Below are 22,493 nucleotides of genomic sequence, written 5' to 3'. Positions count from 1 at the left end.
TGTTGGTAAGCAAGTGTATGGACTGGGGGAAGGGGAAGAGAGATCTCAACATGTTCAAGGCAAGGCATCTGGAACACAGAAAGTGTTAACAAAGAGTGATAGGAGATGAGTTTAGAGAGGCAGAGCAGAGGGCCAAGTCACAGGGATCCTTGAAGATCATGGTGAGTTTAAAATTTTTTTAAGTAGTATGGGAATATATTGAGCTGCAGAGTGGTAAGATGTTAATTAGTTTATAAGAAATCACTGCAGTTAGTGTAGGGAGATGAGGAGTAGAAGCAGTATTACTGATTAGAAGCCTATTAAGGTAATGGAGGGGAAAAGTAATGTGATTTGGATAGGAAGATTACAGTCACAGTGATAAGAGTTAGTAAGCTTTGGGATATATTTTTAAGGTGCAACTGTTACTGATAAATTGAGAATAGATGCAAATGTAAACTTGAATGCAAGAAAGAGAAATGACCTAAGAACTGAGTGCATGGTGGTGACATTCAACTGAGATGAAAGAGAGTATGGATGAGAAAGAATTTCAAAATTATTATTTTGGACATATCAATTTTGAGATATTTATTAGACATATTATTGCAAACTCACAGAAACCACAGCTAGAGATAAACATCTAGTAGTCAGAGTACATAGAAAACATGGAAGTATATGTTATCACTGAGAAATGGTGATTAGAAACAGAATATGGCCTAGGACAAAGTTACAAACAGGAGAATGAGTTACACAGAAAAATTTAAAAATCTGAATGCAGCCAATAAAATAAATAAGTAAATAAATAAATAAATAAATAAATAAATAAATAAATAAATAAATTCTGAGTGCAGAAGAAAACCAGGAGAGTATGGTGTTCTGAGGATCAAGCAAACAAAGGCTCAAGACAGATGGAGTGATCAAGAGTGAGAGATAATTACTCATAGATTGAGTAAAATACAAGTTAAGAATTGGTCATTTCACAACACTAATATTCTGGTGACTTCGACACAGTCATTTCATTAGAGTAGTGAGGAAAAAGCCTGATGCAATGCATGGAAGAGAGAATGGAGGAAGAGGATATAGCTTGTCACTAACAGCAAGGAAGAAAATTTATAATGCAAAGAGAAGAGTTAGAATCCTGACAGAGTTTCAGGCAAAAAGGTGATCTTGTCTGCTCAGACTTGAATCTATTGCAAGAGACTGATATAAAAATAATATGGAAGCATAGTATGATAAAATTGTACCAGAAAGCTTTTGATGCTATGAGAAACTGTAGGACATTTAACACAGGGAAATTCCAAATGGTTGAAGAGGTAGCATTCACACTGAACATCCATAGATGGGTAGATGTTAGCTAGGTGAGAGAAAGACAAATCAAGTGACAGCAATAAGAGAGCGTATTAGTTTAGAAGGCTGGACTGGGAGTAGGGGTTAGGATGATGAAGAGTTGGGAAATTATAGTTACATACAAGCCTGAAGATGAAGTCAGAGACTAATACGATTAACTGTATTTATATGTGGGCCGGGCACAATGGCTAGTGCCTATAATTCTAGCACTTTAGGAGGCTGAGGCGGCATTGCTTGAGGTCAGGAATTCAAGACCAGCCTGAGCAACCTAGACACTGTCTCTACAAATTAGCTATGTATAAATTAGCAGTATATATCTATACACAAATTAGCTGGGTGTGATGGCACACACCTGTAGTCCTTGCTACTCGGTAGGCTGAGGCAGGAGGATTACTTGGCCTAGGAATTTGAGGCTACAGTAAGCTATAATCATGCCACTGCACTCTAGCCTAGGCGACAAAACCAGAACTTATCTCAAAAAAAAAAAAAAAAAAAAAGAAAAGAAACAACAACAAAAATATATCTGTGAGTGGTGAATCCAGACAATGGAGAGATTTTTGAAGGATTTTCACCAGAGACGTAACATGTCATATTTTAATTTAGAAAGATAATTTTACAGTAATTTGGAAAATATAGTTCATGAAAAACATACCCGCCATAGGGAGGCCATTTATGTGATTAATGTAGTAACTCAGAAAAAAAAAAATAGTACATATGAGTTAAGGTTGTGGCAGTGAGAATGGAGAGGAAGAGCATCCATAAACTATTTTGTTTTTTTCACTAGCAGGATCAACACTTCATCAATGACCTTTTTTGTTCTATTTTTTTGGGTGAATATTTTAAATTTCTTCTTCTGTCTCTTGCATGGCCTTCTTAATTCATGTAAAACTACTGATTTCCTATTTAAATGAACTAAATAAATTTTGACTGATTTAAACAGAATGTGTATATAGCCCATTAACAGAGGTTTATAAGAAAATACAACTAAGTGACTTTCTTTAAAAATATACTGTTACACTATTTTAAAAAGTTTGAAACACTTTTTGTTTTTTGTAATTGCCGTGGTTTTTGCATTTGTCTTTGGAAGTGGCATGAAACTGTAATTCACTTTAAAAAAATTATTGTTACAAAAGATATGTTCCTTATATCTCAATATTTATAGCTATACTAGGACATATTCCCAGGGAGCACTGTACTATTGGAACCTAAAATAACAGTTGTAGCAAAAGGAAATATAATTTATTGATTTCTAAATGAGTTCTAAGCAGTGTGCTAGTTTCATATGTACATTCTAGTTTATTTGTATTTTTCACAAAAGTCTTTTAGAAACAATAGCATTACCATTCCACAGATAAGATATCTCTGTTTTAGAGAGTTTAAGGAGCAAGTCAAAGTCACATAGAATTTAAGAGTTATAAGTTAGGTCATGCCCAGAATCAGGTGATTCTACTAATGGCATGAGAATTTTACTTTCAGACTAGTACCTTCTAAAAATTATAGAAGCATTTATTGACTTCAGAGTAGGTCTGCATACTTATTCTTTCTTGTAGTAGATATACTGGCTATAACTAAAGTGGGACCACTTCAGGTATCTTCAGTTCCACCTAAGGACATGGACTCTGGCTCTAGCTGTCAGGATTCAAATCTCAGCTTCTTCTCTTAATATGTGATCTTGGGCAAGACAATCTCCTAATAACTCCATTTCATTGCCTCAGCTGTAGAATGTGGAGAATACTTATTCATATCTCATTAGTTGTTGGAAGGCTTACCTGAGTTAAAATATGTAAAGCACTTAGAAGGGTGCCTAGCAGATAGTAGGCTCTATATAAATATATATATATTGCTTGTTATCATCATCTTGATTACTTTTCAGTGGATGCTGTTACTCCTCAAAGAATGCATGAAGGAGAAAGTACCAAATTATTTCAAAAAACCTTAAGAAAAGTTTTATCTAGAAATGAACTATTTAAAAGCAAATGTAGTCAATGCATGTTTTAGTAATATAATAAAAATAATATGCTGTTACTGAGTTAATTGTGGTGTGATTTTAGATATGCCATTGACAAGTCATACATTAATGCTAATTATTTTTAAGGTTTTTATGGTATACAGAAACAATTTTCATTGCTTTTATGAGCTTCGATAAACAGTATGATTTGATTTGCAAGTCTAGTATCTGTCTAAGATGTTATCTCTGACCTTTTCTCTATTTTAATCCTTTGCATTAGAATTAACTCCTTCTCTTGGACTGCTTTATTTTTAGTGCCCTGTGGTGGAATTTTAACTAAGCGCAAAGGAACTATTTTGTCACCTGGATACCCTGAGCCTTATGACAACAATCTGAATTGTGTGTGGAAGATCACAGTGCCAGAGGGAGCTGGCATTCAAGTAAGAATATTTAAGTTTTTCTTCTTTTCATATGTTTGTAGTTCATCTTTTCAGAGATGACAGAATGAACATTATTTCTGGCAGTTTAGAAAGTGGTTTTAACTGACATGGTTGAAATGAATAGAAAGATATTTGTTATTAATATTTTTTATGTAGAATTAACAGAAAGCCAATTCAAGATGCATAAGCAATACAAAAAAATATATAACCCCACATAACATGGAATCTTGTGATAAGTGGATTCAAACATTATTTCAGTGGTTCAGTTGTGTCTTTCCTCACCCAGGTTATTTCCACCTCTCTGTTCTGCCATGCTCAGCCTGTTGGTTTTAGAAACCTTCTCTTGAGGTCTTGAGGTGGCTGCAAAAGCTCTAGCCATGACAGCCCTACATAGCAATGGCCAGGAGCCAAAATAAAATGTCCTTATGTTATGTACCATTTCAGTGGTTAAGAAAGCTTTTTAGGAAAACTGCCAGCAGACATTCCCTCCTGTTTTATTGACCAAGATTGTAATTATATCCATTCCTAACGTATACAATGGGCAACAACCAAAGATTTACTATGATTTGGCTCAAATAAAACTGTATTAAGTATCAAGAATAAGCAAGAAGTTCAGCCTCCTCTGATGCACACATCTCTCACTTAATTGAACCCAACCAGGTATCTGTTAGCAAGGAAGAAGGATGCTCTTTAAAAATAGATAATCAACACTGACTGTCCTGTTATTTTAATTATGGCTATTTTGGGGGGTGACCAATTTGACCAATTATTCTGTTTTACATAAAGATTTTTTTTCTAAATTAATTGATAATATTTTACTGCAGAATCATTATATATGTTCTATGAAAGGTAATTATGCTTCATAAATATTACATTATCCAGCCTTCACAGATATAACTTGATTACTTCTCTAATTGATTTGTAGAGTTTTTCTTTAGAAACTAGAGACATATAGGCCGGGCGCGATGGCTCAAGCCTGTAATCCCAGCACTTTGGGAGGCCGAGGCGGGTGGATCACGAGGTCAAGAGATCGAGACCATCCTGGTCAACATGGTGAAACCCCGTCTCTACTAAAAATACAAAAAATTAGCTGGGCACAGTGGTGCTTGCCTGTAATCCCAGCTACTCAGGAGGCTGAGGCAGGAGAATTGCCTGAACCCAGGATGCGGAGGTTGCGGTGAGCCGAGATCGCGCCATTGCACTCCAGCCTGGGTAATGAGCGAAACTCCGTCTCAAAAAAAAAAAAAAAAAAAAAAAAAAGAAACTAGAGACATATAAGAGTTGTGGAAAAAGTAGCCAAGATGCCATGCATTAATAATTTTTAGTTAAAAAAAAATTAGCTTCATGGATTTATAATTGTTCAGACATTTTAAAAATTACTCAACAGGTGTTGGGAGTAAAATATGCCAGCAAACCAATGACAAAACATGAAGCATGTACATTTTCAGAGTTTTATGGACATCCAAAGATCAGAGATGCATACTTACATTCTGGTTAGTTTATAGCCAATTTGTAAAATTTGAAGTTAACTAATTAATTCTATATTATTGTAGTAAAATAATAAAGATTTTAGGATTGCCCATGTTCCAGCTTCTATAGTGGATCTGAAATAGTATGATATCTTTAGAACCCTCATAGAAATTTTACCACATCATCTGGTTATAATCTTCTGAAGGTTATTCTAGAGCATCTATATATTAACATCTACTTACTTATTTCCATTTCATCTTAAAATTATGAAACCCTGGCATTATTTCTTTAGTTATCATCTTCTCTTTTTGGGTATTGGGTGCTGAAGCCACATTGCAGTGAGTGCATTGTGGCTTCAGCACCCAATACCCTAATAGAGCCAGTCTCATAGTGAAGACCTAAATGTGATTAAATCCATTGTGTGGTTCATCTTTCTTACTCTGTCAGCAGCTGTCTATCCTGCTGTTCCTCCCTTGACTCCTAATAGACTTTCTTTTTAATCCTTAGATCTCAGGACACCAATATTTCTCGTATTTTGTTTTGTTTTCTCTTCTATATCTGTAGCTCCTACTTCTATATCCCCACCTGGTCTCCTCTTCCAATTCAACCCATTGTTCAAATATTAGTGTTTATGAGATTCTGTGGCCCTTGTTTATCTCACTTTACTCTCTCTGGGTCATTGTCTAATTCCATGGCTTCAGCTACTTTTTTGTGCTAGAAATGTCCAGGACCTAAATCATAATAGACAATCAGAAAACATATTTTTGAATGAGAAGCTGAATAAATGATGAAATCCAGACCTCAATATCTAACCCAGACCTCTCACCTAAGTTTCACAACCTATATACAACTGCCCACTGGACATTTTCAGCTAAACTTCTTGATGGCATGTCAAATTCCACCTGTCTAAAACTGACTTCATAGAATTTTCGCAAAATTATAGATCTTTCCCAGTGTTCTTTCTCAGAACAACTTCCTCATCCATTAAGTTGCACAAGCCAGAAATCTCGATTCTTCTCTGACTCTTACTCGGTACAATGAAATTCATCAGGTTTGTCTTTCATAAATCTCTTAAACAAGTCTGTTTCTCTCCATCCACATTTTTACTACCCAAGATTAGGTAACCGTCATCCTTGTCCTAGGTTTTTATTCTCCTCCAATCTATTTCTTATACGTCTAACAGAGTAACCATCCGAAAGTAAAAATCTAATACTATCATTTTATTGTATATAATACCTCAGTTGTCTGCAATCTCCTTAACTCCTTTGATACTATTGATTATGCCATTGTGCTCTGTTCTCATTTTATAACTATTCTATCTGCACTATTTTAGTTCCTTGTAAAAACCTAGCTATCTTTTGCCTCTGGACCCTTTGTGCGCATTTTTCTTTCTGCTATCAACACTATGATCTCCTTTTATTTTGCTTATTCTTACTCAACATTTCTGTCTTAACTTAAATATATATTCTGTAGAAGACCTTCCATGAACTTTAGACAAGGTTAAGTTCTTCTGCTGTATGTTCTCACAGTTCCCTGGAATTTCTTTATCATAACACCTATCACATTTTTAATATTACTGCTAATTATCCGTAAGCTCATGAAGACAGTGCCAAGTCCATTCTGACAGCTAGTACAGTGCCTGGAAGTGCATCCTGCACAGTGCCTGGAAGTATATTCTCAGTAAATATTTTTAGAACAAATCAATGGATACATGCACAGGTGGAGATTTTACTGTTTTAGAGAGTTAGCAGGCATAATAAACTACTAATGTTTGCAGAAAAACTATGTTATATATCAGTAATCCTAGGCAAACAATATTCAAAACTGGACATATATGAATAACACTGAAACCTTTCACTGAGGAAGTACTTAGTTTATTGACTGCACTTTGGAAAACAAAATTTGGTTTAGCAGAGTGTTTAGCAAACATATAGTGTATAAAGCATTTTGGGCTTTTAATTTTAAACAGGCTAGAAAAAACTATCAAAGACTTTTTTCTAATTAACCACTGATATAGATGCTAGTTTTAGTCATATCACTGAGTCATAGGAACTTGTAGCAAACACACAAACACACACACATACAATATATATATGTATATCTGAAACTTTACTAAATTTACCTAAAAGCTACTTGGCTAGTTCACTGGGTTCAAAGCAATGTTTAATATTTTTTTCTGTAGGGCCAAATATGTGTGTGAATAAAGAATTATATGAATATTCAATAAATAATATATGAGATAAAATGGGATAGTCATTGGTGTAAAGAGGAGAGAAGAAGAAACATTTGGAATGCTGAAAAGTTATAATAATATAGAGTAATTGAATGTTCTTTGGAAATAACCTCAACAGATAGATTAATTTAATATAACATATGAGTTTCCAACTCTTTGTGTGAAAGAGTGAATTCATTTGTTCGTTTGTTTATATTAGCAGAATCTATTGGAGAATTTCAGTGGGGCTACATTCAAAAGTAACAGTGCTAGTTATTAAGAAAAGGGAAATATTTATGTAATAAACCATGGGGGAAAACATATTGGTTACATTATTGTATCAATTTACAGCATGTTTATCATGATTTTATATACTCTAAAGTTAAACAGAATTTGAACAGCTATATGATAAATGTCTAGTTTCAATGATGGGAAATACATTGCCTCATAAAGTTATTCCATTGCCATGACAGACAGCTACATTTAATACAAAGTTACTCTGAACACTGAGTCAATAGTTACCTCTTTTAAAATCTTCAATTGGGTTTCATGTGCTTTCTGTCATAGTGGGTACTCAATTATTTATTTTAGTCCCTTAACAGATCTCATAGCATCATCTGCCAGTTCTTCTGGCCAAATTTTGCTTCTACACTCTTTACATTTTTATGATGCCAAACTACTTTCACAATGTACCTCGAATCCCAGTGGCAAATTATATTACATCTCTCTGGCTGCTGTAAGAAATTTCCATGAGTTTTATAGTTACAAACAACAGATTTTTTTTTTCCTCATAGCACTGGAGGCCAGAAGTCCAAAATCCGCTTTACTGCACTGAAATTAATTTGCTGGCAGAACCCTTCTTCCCTTGTTCCTTCCCCATCCAGGGTCTCAAGAATTAGAGAATCTCTTCCTTTTTTTTCTGCTTGCAGTGGCTGCTGGCATTCTTTGAATTCTGGCCACATCACTCTAATTTCTACCTCCGTGGTCACATGGTCTTCTCTTCTACGAGTGTCGAATCTCCCTGTGGCCCTTTTCCCCTTTCTCAAGATTCTTAAATTAAGCTTACCTGAAAGACTCTTTCCATATATGGTAGTATTTACAGGTTCCAGGGATCAGAACCTATCTTCAGGAGCCATTATTCAGCTATACGTAATAGACATATGTATCCAGAAGTAAACTGACTTTCTTTCTCCCACCTAGGTAACAGATTTTCCTGGAGATGTCTACATTTTAGCTCTTGCTACCCCGCTACTCTGAATAAGCCAGAAAAGAAAATAAATTGCAAATTTTTTTTCCCATTCTGTTGGTTACTGGTTCACGCTAATGACTGTTTCTTTTTATGTACTGAAGCTCTGGAGTTTAATTTGATCCCATTTGTCTACTTTGGCTTTTGTTGCCAATGCCTTGGCATTTTAGTCTTGAAGTTCTTGCCTATGCCTATGTCCTGAATGGTTTTGCCTAGGTTTTCTTCTAGGGTTTTCATGGTGTTAGGTCTTATGTTTAAATTCTTAATCCATCTGGAGTTAATTTTAGTGTAAGGTGTCAGGAAGGGGTCCAGTTTCTGCTTTCTGCACGTGGCTAGCCAGTTTTCCCAACATCATTTATTAAACAGGAAATCCTTTCCCCATTGCTTGTTTCTGTCAAATTTGTCAAAGATTAGATGGTTGTAGATGCGTGGCATTGCCTCCAAGGCTTCTATTCTGTTCCATTGGCCTATATCTCTGTTTTGGTACCAGGACCATGCTGTTTTGATTACTGTAGCATTGTAGTACAGTTTGAAATCAGGTAGTGTGATGCCTCCAGCTTTGTTCTTTTTGCTTAGGATTGTCTTGGCTATGCGGGCTCTCTTTTGGTTTTATATGAAGTTTAAGGTGGTTTTTTTCAGTTCTGTGAAGAAGGTCATTGGCAGCTTGAAGGGGATAGTGTTGAATCTATAAATTACTTTGGGCAGTATGGCCATTTTGGCAATATTGATTCTTCCTGACCATGAGTGTGGAATGTTTTTCCATTTGTTTGTGTCCTCTCTTATTTCCTTGATCAGTGGTTTTTAGTTCTCCTTGAAGAGGTCCTTTACATCCTTTGTTAGTTGTATTCCTAGGTATTTTATTCTCTTTGTAGCAATTGTGAATGGGAGTTCGCTCTTGATTTGGCTCTTTGTTGGTCTGGTGTTGGTGTATAGGAATGCTTGTGATTTCTGCACAATCATTTTTGTATCCTGAGACTTTGTTGAAGTTGCTTATCAGTTTAAGGAGATTTTGGGCTGAGATGATGGGATCTTCTAAATATACAACCATGTCGTCTGCAAATAGAGACAATTTGACTTCCTCCCTTCCTAATTGAATACGCTTTATTTCTTTTTCTTGTCTGATTGATCTGTCTAGAACTTCCAACGACAAAGGGCTGATATCCAGAATCTACAAAGAGCTAAAACAGATTTACAAGAAAAAAACAAACAAACCCATTCAAAAGTGGGCAAAGGATATGAACAGACACTTTTCAAAACAAGACATACATGAGGCCAACAAACATATGAAAAAATGCTCATCATCACTGGGAATTAGAGAAATGCAAATCAAAAGCACATTGAGATACCATCTCACGCCAGTTAGAATGGCAATCATTAAAAAATCTGGAGACAACAGATTGCTGAAGAGGATGTGGAGAAATAGGAACACTTTTACACTGTTGGTGGGAGTGTAAATTAGTTCAACCATTGTGGAAGACAGTGTGGCAATTCCTTAAGGATCTAGAAATAGAAATTCCGTTTGACCCAGCAATCCCAATACTGGGTATAAACCCTAAGGATTATAAATCATTGTATTATAAAGACACATGCACACATACGTTCACTACAGCACTGTTTACAATAGCAAAGACATGGAACCAACCCAAAGCCCATAGAAGATAGACTGGACAAGGAAAATATGGCACATATACACCATAGAATACTATGCAGCCATAAAAAACGATGAGTTTGTGTCCTTTGTAGGGACATGGATGAATCTAGAAACCATCATTCTCAGCAAACTGACACAAGAACAGAAAATCAAACACTGCATGTTCTCACTCATAGGCAGGTGTTAAACAATGACAACACATGGACACAGGGAGGGAGCATCTCATATTGGGGTCTGTGGGGAGGGCTAGGGGAGGGACAGTGAGGGTTGTGGAGGTTGGGGAGGGACATGGGGAGAAATGCCAAATATAGGTGACAGGGGAATGGAGGCAGCAAACTACCTTGCCATGTATTGCATATACCTATGCAATAATGCTGCATGATGTGCATATGTACCCCAGAACCTAAAAAGAAGAAAAGAAATTATTCTCAAATTTATCCTTTCACTTCCTCCCCTATTCACTTCTCACAAAATTTAATAACTTCCTCTATAGCAACACATGTGACATCTGGGTTCCCATTTTTACTACTCCTGCCTCCAATACACTTCAGTCTCTTCTTGTTTTTTACTGCAATACATATTGAAATATTACTGAAATAGGTATTGAAATTGTCTTTTCACTTTTACTTTCTTCACCCAATGCAGTGGTATACTTAGAGCACAGTCCTAATTATTTTCTTCCTCTGACTTCTGAAACCTTTACTGGAAAACTGAAGGTATCACTATGTCTTGAAGTGCACAGTTGTTATGCTAGTGTTTAGTTTTTTATTGAGTCTCTCCCCTAATCTTCCTCATAGCTAAGATTTATTGAGTGCTTACTACATGCTGGGCACTTTATATGAATTAACTAAGTTAATTTTTACAATGGATCTATGAATTAGATACCCTTACGACAATGATTTATGTAAATAATCTGAGGAACAGAAAGATTAACAACCTTCCTAGAGTGACATGCCAGTGAGTAGAGGAGCCAGGAGGTTGCAAACCCAGGCTCTTTGATTCTAAGTTCTCTTGTATTTAGCTACTAAGCTCTACTTTTTCGAACTTTTTTGTACTTTCTCTAACTTTGCATGTGTATTTCTTCTTGTGTAAATACCCTCCACTGTGGCTAAATAGGATTACTCATGGTCCACTAAATCTAGCTCATGGTTTGCCTCCTTTTATGTTGTTAGACACTTAATAATTTCCTTCTGTGGAAAAACTCAATATCTTAAGCTTAGCACAAATGTCAACTTCTGCATGAATCTTCACATTTTTCAAAAAGCCGAATGCAGTATTTTCTTCTCCTAAAGTGAAAGAAAGGGAAATTCAGATATGAAGAGGGAATTGATAATTGTTTAAGGAGGTATTACAATTATACAGCTTTACTTTTGGTCTTCTTCCTGTCTTAGAACATTGCCATGGGGTCTAACGCCAATCATACAGGCAGGGTATCTATTGCCATGTGGCACTCACCCCTGGAAAGAGGCACCAGCATTCATTTTCATGAAAGAATAATGATGGGTTATTTCACAGATAAGAAATTTTTAATGAGTGAAATTGCTGCAATTATTTAGTGAATGAGTGCAGTATGTATATTTTCAACAGATTTCAGGTAAAAAAAATAAACTTGTAATAAAGTTATTCCTTTTTCTCTTCTAAAATTACAAAATGTTTTTTTAAAAATAGCAAAATAGATAGTATCTGCAGTTGTGAGAGTCCTGTGGGTTCTTGCAAAAGCTCAAGCTATGCCAAGTGATGCGCAATAAAGTAACATATGTCTCTTTCTTTAAATAAAATTTAATAGACAGGAGAGAATTAAACCTCCCCAATATTTCCTTTCTCAACTTTAAGGACTTTCACAGTGACTTAGTTATTATAACCCTATTCATTAAAATAATTTTATAAAGATACATTTGAATTAATTACAAAATATTACTTTTGGTCATCCATAATGAGACTTATTAAAAATATCCATGTTAAAAATCTTTAAATAAAAGCAAGAGAAGAAATTGAGCAAAGTTTATGCAAGAAAAGGATGAATTAAAAGTATCCAGAAATAAACCTGGTTTTAAAAAGGCATATTCTAAGATCCTATAGGTTTGTAGATCACAAATCTGTTTTTTCCTAATAGCTACAAGCAAATCAGAAAACGCAATCAGTGACATATAAATAAAAATTAACCAATTGTTTTGAACATGGATTGAGATTCTGGCACTGAGTCTTTAGATTAAACTCAAAACTTTTGAAAAGGGAATGTTCTGAGATAATGACAGACACTGCTCAGGTTATACCCATAATGAACATTGCTAGGTGCTACAAAGGCTTTCCTATGTAAAAATCAGTTCGTGTAAGCCAGTGCAATAATAGCAAAAATCAGTTCTGTCAAAAACTCTTCTATGAAGGGTCACAATCATGTGGCCTAGAATTTGAACTCTCTTTTCCAAGGTGCTATGGTGGACTATAGTTATGTGTATCTGGTTCAAAATTTACATTCTTACCTGTAATTATTATTTCACAGGTGCAAGTTGTTAGCTTTGCTACAGAACATAATTGGGATTCTCTGGACTTTTATGATGGGGGAGACAACAATGCTCCACGACTTGGAAGTTATTCAGGTAAATAAGATATCTGAGCTTAATTAAAATACAGAAATAACCAGAATATAAAAAAATAAAGAGCTGCCTACAACTCTTACTTGGTAGTTTTAATTTGCTTTTTACAAATTATACACAAAAATACAAGGACTGAAGTTTAAAAGATTTGATGATTATATCAATATTGCTGTTTAAAACCTAATTATATTCTTACTAATTATTTCTATATTTGTGTAATTATTTATTGAAGGATTTATGTTACTGGCAATAGTTTCAGCTGAGTTGGGGTTCAGGAATAGTATGTGTGCCCTTTTCCTTAAAGGAAATGGATGAACAATAATAATTAAAAATTAGACTGTGCTTTGAATTGTGTGCTATGAAGTCATGACAATAATCATTGAGATAGTATAACAACCAGGTAAATGCTACAAGATACTGTTAAGTGAGAATAAAGAGAATACAGAATTATTTCTAGGAAATGAATAAAATTGTATAAAGTTAGTATATACATATTTAACAAGACCAGAAGAAATAAAATAAAAGTCTTATTTTTTTATATAAGATGTTGACTGGTTTTTAAAATATGTTAGATTTATTAAGGATTTTATTTTTTGAGATGTAGTCTTGCTCTGTCTCCTAGGCTGGAGTGCAGTGGTGAGGTCTTGGTTAACTGCATCCTCTGCCTCCTGGGTCCAACCAATTCTCCTGACTCAGCCTCCAGAGTAGCTGGGACTATAGGCATGCACTACCACGCCCAGCTCATTTTTGTATTTTTTGGTAGAAACATGGTTTCACCTTGTTGACCAGGCTGGTCTTGAACTCTTGACCTCAGGTGATCTACCTGCCTCAGCCTCCCAAAGTGCTGAGATTACAGGTGTGAGCCACAACACCCAGCTAGATTTATTGATGTTTTAAAGGTAATTTATGCAATAATTTAAAAGTTTCTTTTGGCATATGGACGTTGAAATAAAAAGTTTTACTTTGTTAATTTTTTACTATTTTTTAATCTCTAGAAATATAAATATAGCTTACCTATTAACTTATTCATTTCAGATATGCTTAAACAAATTTGAATGGATTTAAGCTTTTAAAAGATTTTTAAATAGAGTAGCAGAACCAATTTTTAGCATCACCAATGTGGAAAAGAAAGAAATACCTGGAATACCTAAATCAAATTTATTTAGAAATACCTAAATCAAATTTATTTGATTTAGGCATGGACTATACAGATTTAGATAGAAATCTTAGAAAACTCTCACACAATTTTTAGTACACTTTTATTTATAATAGGTTAGGGGTAATATTTTATTATTATTATTATTTTCATTTTTAGAGACAGAGTCTGGCTCTGTTGCCCAGGCTGGAGTGCAGTGGTGCAATCATAGCTCACTGCAGCCTTGAATTCTTAAGCTTAAGTGATCCATCTGCTTCAGCTTCCTGAATAGCTGGGACTATAGGCATGTGCCACAATCCCAATTATTTTTTATTTATTATTATTTTTTAGTGGTTGGGTCTCCCTATGTTGCCCAGGCTCGTTTCCAACTCCTGGCCTCAAGCGATCTTCCTGTCTTACAGCCTCCTGATAAACTGGAATTGTAATCCGATAATTAACACATGAGCCACCACACCCATTTGTATTACTTTTAAAATAATAATATAATGATAGTAAAAGTGATAAGTAATAGCTATTGATTACCAAGTGCTAGCTTTGTGTGACATTTGCCATGCATTTCCTTATTTGATCTCTCTAGCAGACCTATGTAATTGAGGCTTAGAGAGATTAAGTTCCTTGCGGTTGTACAACTAATGTTAGAATGAGATCGGGACCCCGCTGGTGTGACTCCAGAACTAAAGCTCTTAATCACTAAGATCCTCTAAAAGACTTAAGGCAGGTGAAATGACCTTTTAAGTTTCTGTTTATCCCTGTCTTCAGTGGTTGCTGTTAGCACACTATGGCCAAAAAAAAAGCAAGTGTGTGCTCTGTAAGAAGTTCTTTCTGTTATTTCATAGAAGATACCAGGGGTGAGGTCCACAAAGTTGTACAAACCAAATATAAAGAAACTAGTTACTTATAAAGAAATGTTTGTAAGGCCGGGCACGGTGGCTCATGCCTGTAATCCTAGCACTTTGGGAGGCCGAGGTGGGTGGATCACCTGAGGTCAGGAGTTCAAGACCAGCCTGGCCATAAGGGTGAAACCCTATCTTTAAAAAAAAAAAAAAAAAAAAAAAAAAGGAAATGTTTGTAATGATCTCAACTCCTATGCTTGTTGATGTTTGTCTTAAAATGTAGAATTAATGCTTAGTTATTTTCATGCTTGCCATTTGAAACTGCTAGAGTTGGAGTCAAAGATCTTAAACTATTAGCTCAATAGCAAAGTCAAGAAATAACTAATTCAAGTAGATACTTTATATTTTCAAACTCAATAACTTAATAAAATAAATTTGATCTCCTTCAGAAATCCAGAAAATCATAATTATAATACATTTGCTGAAAGACAAGAGTAACAGTAGCTCATAATTGGAATTTTTTGGAAAGCTGACTGCCAGCTTTGCTGTCAGAGGCACTTGACCTGGTATAGAATAATCTATTAAAAGGAAATCAATGACTATATTATCTGACTCATACAAACTTGTTACTATACTATAAAAATCACATGCAGACTGGGCACAGTGGCTCACACCTGTAATCCCAGCATTTTGGGAGGCCAAGGTGGGTGGATCACCTGAAGTCAGGAGTTCAAGAACAACCTGGCCAACAAAGTAAAACTTTGTCTCTATTAAAAATGCAAAAATTAGTTGGACATGGTGGCAGATGCCTGTAATCCCAGCTACTCAGGAGGCTGAGGCTAGAGAATCACTTCAACCCTGGAGGCAGAGGTTGCGGTGAGCCAAGATTGCACCACTGCACACCAGCCCGGTCCACAAGACTGAAACTCCATCTCAAAAACAAACAAAAACAATCACATGCAAAGTTCAAAATTAAGCTTATTATTTATTCATTTTTAGTTTGCAAACTCTGTTTTATTTATTGTTTTTGTTTCTTTTAAAATTAATTCACAAATATGTTACATCAGGCAGTTAAAACTGGTTATACTTTGACAATCAGAAGCCTCTGATATAACACAGTCCTCCAAAAAACATATTGGAAAACAGAGAGAATACACAGTAATAATCTCTTTGAAAGCAATCATTGGAAACATTCATGTTTTTAACAAAATATAACTTTACATATATTTGTATTTATTGTTTATTATTAGCTCATGCATGCAATACTGAAATTCACATGAAATTTAACATTTATTTTAGGCAAACATGTAAAATATACAGCTTTAACTTTCACCAGCTCTTTTTGCTCCTACCTATTTTTAGGAAGCAATTTAAAGTCATCTCAAGTGGTCTGTCTTCTTGGAAACAGGAAAAGTACAATGAAAGAGGATTGTGAAAAAAAATATTTCTCTTAAATTTTTTTGAGAAACAGCTTGATTAATGCATATTTTTAGTGGTAATCTATTGGCTGATGAGTAAACTTACTTAATTTTGTTATAGTATTTATTAGCTGACCATTGGCTTGCCTTCTCAATTATCATTTCAGGAACAACAATACCTCATCTTTTGAATAGTACCTCTAACAATCTGTATCTAAATTTTCAATCAGACATCAGTGTTTCTGCTGCAGGATTTCATCTTGAATACACAGGTAAAAATAATATCATGTGCTGTTCAGATAGGTTGAAAACAAGTTTATATTAATTAAAAAATAGTTTTGTGAATATGTATATATTATAGCAACTTTCTCAAATAAAACATTGTCCTATTTTCTTAAAATTTTGAAGTATTACTTCAATTCAGTTACAAAATTATAGGGATAAAGTTTTAATGATTTCACAAAAATTTACAAGTATTTCTTTTGTTATTGAATAAGAATAATTAATGTGAAATCTACCATCACAACAAATATTTAAATGTGAAATATTGTATTAACTATAAGTCCAATATTATGCAACAGCTCTCTAGAACTTATTCATGTTGCATAACTGAAACTTTATGCCCATTGAACCTCAGCTGTTTATTTCCTCATCTTCCTATCCCCTGGCAACCACCATTCTACTCTGTTTTTTTGGGTTTGACTATTTTAGATTTGCCATGGAAGTGGAATAATGAAGTATTTATCCTCCTGTGATTGGTTTAGTTTACTGTGTAATGTCCTCCAGGTTCATCTGGAGGTCCTTTGGTCTGTATTTCTGTTTTTATCCAGTATTACATTGTTTTGGTAACTGTATCTTTGTAATATATAATCAGGAAGTGTGAACCCAACACTTTTGTTCTTGCCCCAGAATTCTTTGGCTATTCAAGATCTTTTGTGATTCCGTATGCATGTTAGTATTTTTTCTTTATTTGTGGAAAAACATGTCCCAGATTTTGATAAGCATTGATTTGAATCTGTAGATTGCTTTGTTTGGAATGGAAATTTTAAGATTATTAAGTATTCCAATCCATAAACGTAGGATGTATTTCTAATTATTTGTGTCTTCTGTAATTTTTCTCATCGTATTTTTGTAGGTTTTGTTTTATTTTGTTTTTGAGATTGAGTTTCGCCCTTGTAGCCCAGACTGGAATGCAATGGCATGATCTTGGATCACTGCAACCTCTGCCTCCTGGGTTCAAGTGATTCCCCTGCCTCAGCCTCCCAAGTAGCTGGAATTACAGGTGCTCAACACCACACCCTGCTAATTTTATATTTTTAGAAGAGACGGGGTTTCAGCATGTTGATCAGGCTGATCTTGAACTCCTGACCTTAGGTGATCCACCCGCTTCAGCCTCCTAAAATTTCGGAATTACAGGTGTGAGCCACCACTATTTTGTAGTTTTTGGTGTACAAGTCTTTCACCTTCTTGGTTAAGTTTATTCTTTACCAAGAATAAAAATAAAATTCTATGATATTTTATTTTTTTCATGCTATCGCAAATAGGATTATTTCTTTAATTTCCTTTTAGGATAGTTTATTTTTAGTATATAGAAACACAATTGATTCTTTGTATATAAATTTTGTATTTTGTAACTTTACTGATTCATTTATTAGTTCTAACAGGTTTTTTTTTAATGGCGTCTCCTCAGTGTTACTGATACATAATGATTATTCATATTTCTGGGATATATGTGATATTTTTGTACATGTATACAATGTTTAGTGATCAAATTGGGATAATTGGATTACCATTTATAACATCAATCATTTATCATTTCTTTATGTTGGGAACATTCCAAATCTTTCTTCTTATTAAAATATACAGTAACTTAGCATTAACTATAATCCCCGTTTATCAACCATCAGAATTTATTCTATCAAACTGTATTTTTGAACTCATTAACCAACCTCTCTTCATCCCTGCCTTCCAAGTCACCCATCTCAGCCTGGGGTAACCATCATTCTACTCTTTATTTCCATGAGATCAACTTTTTTAGCTTCCACATATGCATAAGAGTATGCAATATCCATTTTTCTATGCCTGGCTCATTTCACTTAACATCTTCTAGTTCTACTCATGTTGCTGCAAATGACAGGATTTCAGCTTTATGGCTGAATAGTGCTCCATTGTAATATATACCACATTTTCCCCTATCCATTCATCTATTTATGGACACAGTTGATTCACAATAGCCATATCTTGTGAATAGTGCTGCAATAAACATGGGAGTGTTGGTATCCCTTTGATATACTGATTTTCTTTCTTTTGGATATATACCCAGCAGTGGGATTGCTGGATCTTATATAGTTCTAGTTTTTCTTTTTTTACGAAACCTCCCTACTATTGTTTAAAATGCCTTGACTAATTTACATTCCCACTAACAATGTATAAGAGTTCCCTTTTCTCCACATTTTTTGTTTGTTTGTTTGATAATACCCACTTTAATTGGGGGAATATGACATCTCATTGTGGTCCATGAATCTTTATGTTGTTCCACATTTAGGATTTTCTCATCTGTAGGCAGGGACAATTTTACTTCTTCCTTTTTGACTTGGATGCCTTTTGTTTCTATTTCTTGACCAACTCCTCTGGCTAGAACTTACAATAGTATTTTGATTTGTAGTGGAGAGAATGGATATCCTTACCTTGTTCCTGATCATAAAGAAAAAGCTTTTTATTTATCTTGTTCCTGATCACAAAGAAAAAGCTTTTTGTTTTTTACTGTTCAGTATGATGTTAGTTATGGGCTTTTCATATATGTCCTTAAATTATGTTGAGGTAAATTTCTTATACACTTAGTTTTTTGAGAGTTTTTAATAATGAAATGGTGTCAAATACATTTTTTGCATCCATTGATACAATCATGTGACTTTTATTCTTCACTCTGTTAATGTGGTATATCACATTTATTGATTTGTATACGTTTGACCATTGTTGCATCTCAGGAATAAATTCCACTTGGTCGTGGTATATATTTTTTTAACCTGCTGCTAGATTTAGCTTACTAGCATGTTGTTGAGGATTTTTGCATCCATGTTCAGAAGGGATATTGGATTATAGTTTTCTTTTCTTGTGGTGACTCTGGCTTTGGTATTAGGGCAGGGCTGACAGCAATAAATAAATTTAGACATATTTTCCCCTCTTCAATTTTTTTGGAAGAGTTTGAGAAGGATTGAAGTTAATTCTTTAAATGTAAGATAGAATTCACCAGTGAAGCCATCTGGTGCTGTGCCTTTCTTTGTTGGGAGGGTTTTGTTAAGTGATTCAATCTTTTTACTAGTTACTGGTCCATGTAGATTTTCTGTTTCCTTACAATTTAGTCTTGGTAAAGTTTATATTTCTAGGAATTTTCTCATTTTTCTAGGTTATCTAATTTTTTGGTGTGCAATTATTCATAGCATTCTCTTATTCTTTTAATTTCTGTGGCATCAATTGTAATTCCTGCTTTTTAATTATAAGTATTTTTAAATTGTGAAAAGGGAGCTAGATCCTGTAGAAATTTTGAAATTGGAATTAGAATAAGTGGCTACTCTTGATATAGAAAATGTACATTCATCTCCAAATTCCTGCAAAACTTTTCATCATAAAAATAGATTAGTTCCCCTGTTAAACGTATATATGAGACAGTGTTTCATTCCATATATAATATTATCACAAATGTAATTAGGTGAGTGTTTGGGTAACTATGGTTTTTCTTACTCTTTTCTTAAAATGTAGGCTCCAGAAGACAAAATCTGTCATAGCACTTTGCCACGTCCATTTAGAGTATTTTTGTGTCTTTAACACTGAGGCCAGTTCCTGCAACTTATCAGTCATTCAAAATATACTTGTTGAATGAATAAACAAATGAATGGACATAAAACCCAGAGGTAAAAGATAGCAAACATTTAATATTGGTATATATCATTAACGTTAGTGTACCTACACTGATGCTGGTGCTCATAATGGGATTTAGAACCTAGATGTTGCATATGTTTTGTAATTCTGCTGGCTTCTGCTTCCTGAAGGTACTCCACTGAGTATTAGCTCCTCAACATCAACTCATTCAGGCCAATTATTACCTCACTGAAGTACCATTACCTAAACTGGAAGTTTTGATAGAAGAGAAACTCTCAGTGGGAGCGAACAACAGCTGCAATTGATAAGCATTTGCTAAGTAAATAATAGTTCATTGATTTTTTACATGTTTTGGTTTTATAATGAAGTTACTTTTCAGTTACTGCTAACTTCAGATATAATAAATGTATTACTATAATGCAAATATATGACAAATCCTTAAAATTCATTCATTCATTCTTTATTCAACCAATAAATACTTTGAACACCTACCATATGTCAGGCACTATGCTCGACATAGAAAATGTGAAGATAGATATGTCACGGTATCTTTCTTTGAAGAGTCTAGTAGAAGATTCAGAAAGATAAAGCAATATTACAGTGCTCTGAATACAGTAATAGATATATTTGTGGTAGATCACCCAAAAGCAATAAATAATCAGCTCCATTAAGGAAATTCAGGGAATACTTCAAACAAGAGGTAACACTTAGGCTGAGTCTTAAAAAATAAGGAGTTTTACAGTTAAGCAAGAAGGGATGGATAGATTTAGCAGAGAAAACTTTATGGTAAGACAGAGGTATGAAATATACCACATTTGGAAAAATTCAAACTATTTCAGTAGGGGTGGTACATCAAATTTGAGAAAGTGGCAGTAACTAAGTCTGCTTATATAGGCAAGACTACTCTTGAAAGGTATAGGATGTCATAATGAGAAATTTGACTTTGTTATAGGTGCCACAGGTCAAAAGCAGCATATGTTTTGATAGTTATTCATAATACAGACCAATAAATTATCATAACTATATGTAAATTGAAAAAACTTTAAAAAGTCTCTTTAGTAGAGCTTTTGCATTTCTAAAATACGTTGATGAATGCAAAATCCTTTATTGTGTAAGATAATATATTGATCGTTAAAATTCACAAAATGATATAGCTATATATAATATTTTTCAAACCGCTCTTTGGTTAGAAATTCTTATTTTTAGTAAATGAGAGAAATTGAGCTGTATCCTAATTAACACAAATTAGGTGCAAATAATACATAGTATCTTGCCTTTTAGAACAGAGAATTGCAAGTTTGACTGCCCTTCTTAAGGGAAATCAATAACTAGCCACGTTAAATCTCACAATTTTAGGCCTTAGAAACCAACATCTTTGACAGAAAAGACATATTAGATATAATTTAAGTATTTAAATTATGATCTTAAATTTAGAAAGTAATGTTGAGTGTCTATGTGAAGGACACTCTGCTTAGAACTGCAGGGGAATTGGGAGATGAATTAAACAAATCTCTTCCCTAATTGAATGAAAACTTAATATTATGTGGAATATGTTTTTCCCCGTACTGCATTTGTGACTGGTTACCCAATTAAGTTACAACTTGTTATTTCTATAAAATGAGCAATCAAGGAAAGCCAGCATCCTCTAAATTAATTATCTGAATCAAACTAAAAAAATGTGAGAAAGAATTTACTATTGGTAATGAATGAGCATGAGAATAAATAGATGCATTGGTGTATTTTATGTGCAGTTGCTTTAAATGATAACACTATGAACTCTCCTAATGGTCCAGAGGCTATTCTGAGTGAATGGCATTTAATCTGTTAGTTTGAATTCACATAATCTAGATGTTTGCAAAGTGATACTTCGGGTTCAAAATGATCCCTAGATACTTCTTAAGAGTCATTAGATAGCTAGATCCTTCACCTAAGAGAAAAATAAATAAAATATAGAGCAGGATATTTATGCAATCTACAAAATGTGTTAACTGTATTTTTCAAAACCCACAAGGTGGCAACCTATTAGAAGATGATATTATAATCAGCAATGCTTTTTAAATCATTGTGTTTATAGGCCTTAACCAAGACATCAAAACACTTGCTGAATGCTTCCTTTTAATTGCAACATATTTTAAAACTTTCCGTATTAAAGAAAATATAATTAAAAATACCAGCACTACAAAAAGCATTTACAGGTACAGAAAAATAATAATTTTATCAAATCATAATTTAGCAGAAGTTAAAATTCCATGTAGACAAAGATCTTTCCTTTGGAAGAAATTTAATAAATACTTTACTAAACAGTATGCTTGACTATGTTGGT

At 34.1% G+C, this 22,493-nt stretch overlaps 1 protein-coding gene across 1 annotated transcript in view; it reads left to right on the top strand.

Annotated features, from left to right (window-relative positions):
• Positions 1-22,493, top strand: part of CSMD3 (CUB and Sushi multiple domains 3) — a 1,293,678-nt gene that overhangs the window by 1,106,711 nt on the left and 164,474 nt on the right. The window contains exons 36-38 of the mRNA XM_012443291.2: positions 3,587-3,711; positions 12,791-12,887; positions 16,459-16,563. Of these exons, the coding sequence (XP_012298714.2) occupies positions 3,587-3,711; positions 12,791-12,887; positions 16,459-16,563 (327 nt within the window). The remainder of the gene's footprint in view (positions 1-3,586; positions 3,712-12,790; positions 12,888-16,458; positions 16,564-22,493) is intronic.

Source organism: Aotus nancymaae, unplaced genomic scaffold (genome assembly GCF_030222135.1).
Source record: "Aotus nancymaae isolate 86718 unplaced genomic scaffold, 86718_ANA_hifiasm-v0.15.2.pri h1tg000036l, whole genome shotgun sequence".
NCBI classification, from domain to species: Eukaryota; Metazoa; Chordata; class Mammalia; order Primates; family Aotidae; genus Aotus; species Aotus nancymaae.
This window is presented reverse-complemented; position numbering and strand designations above follow the sequence as displayed.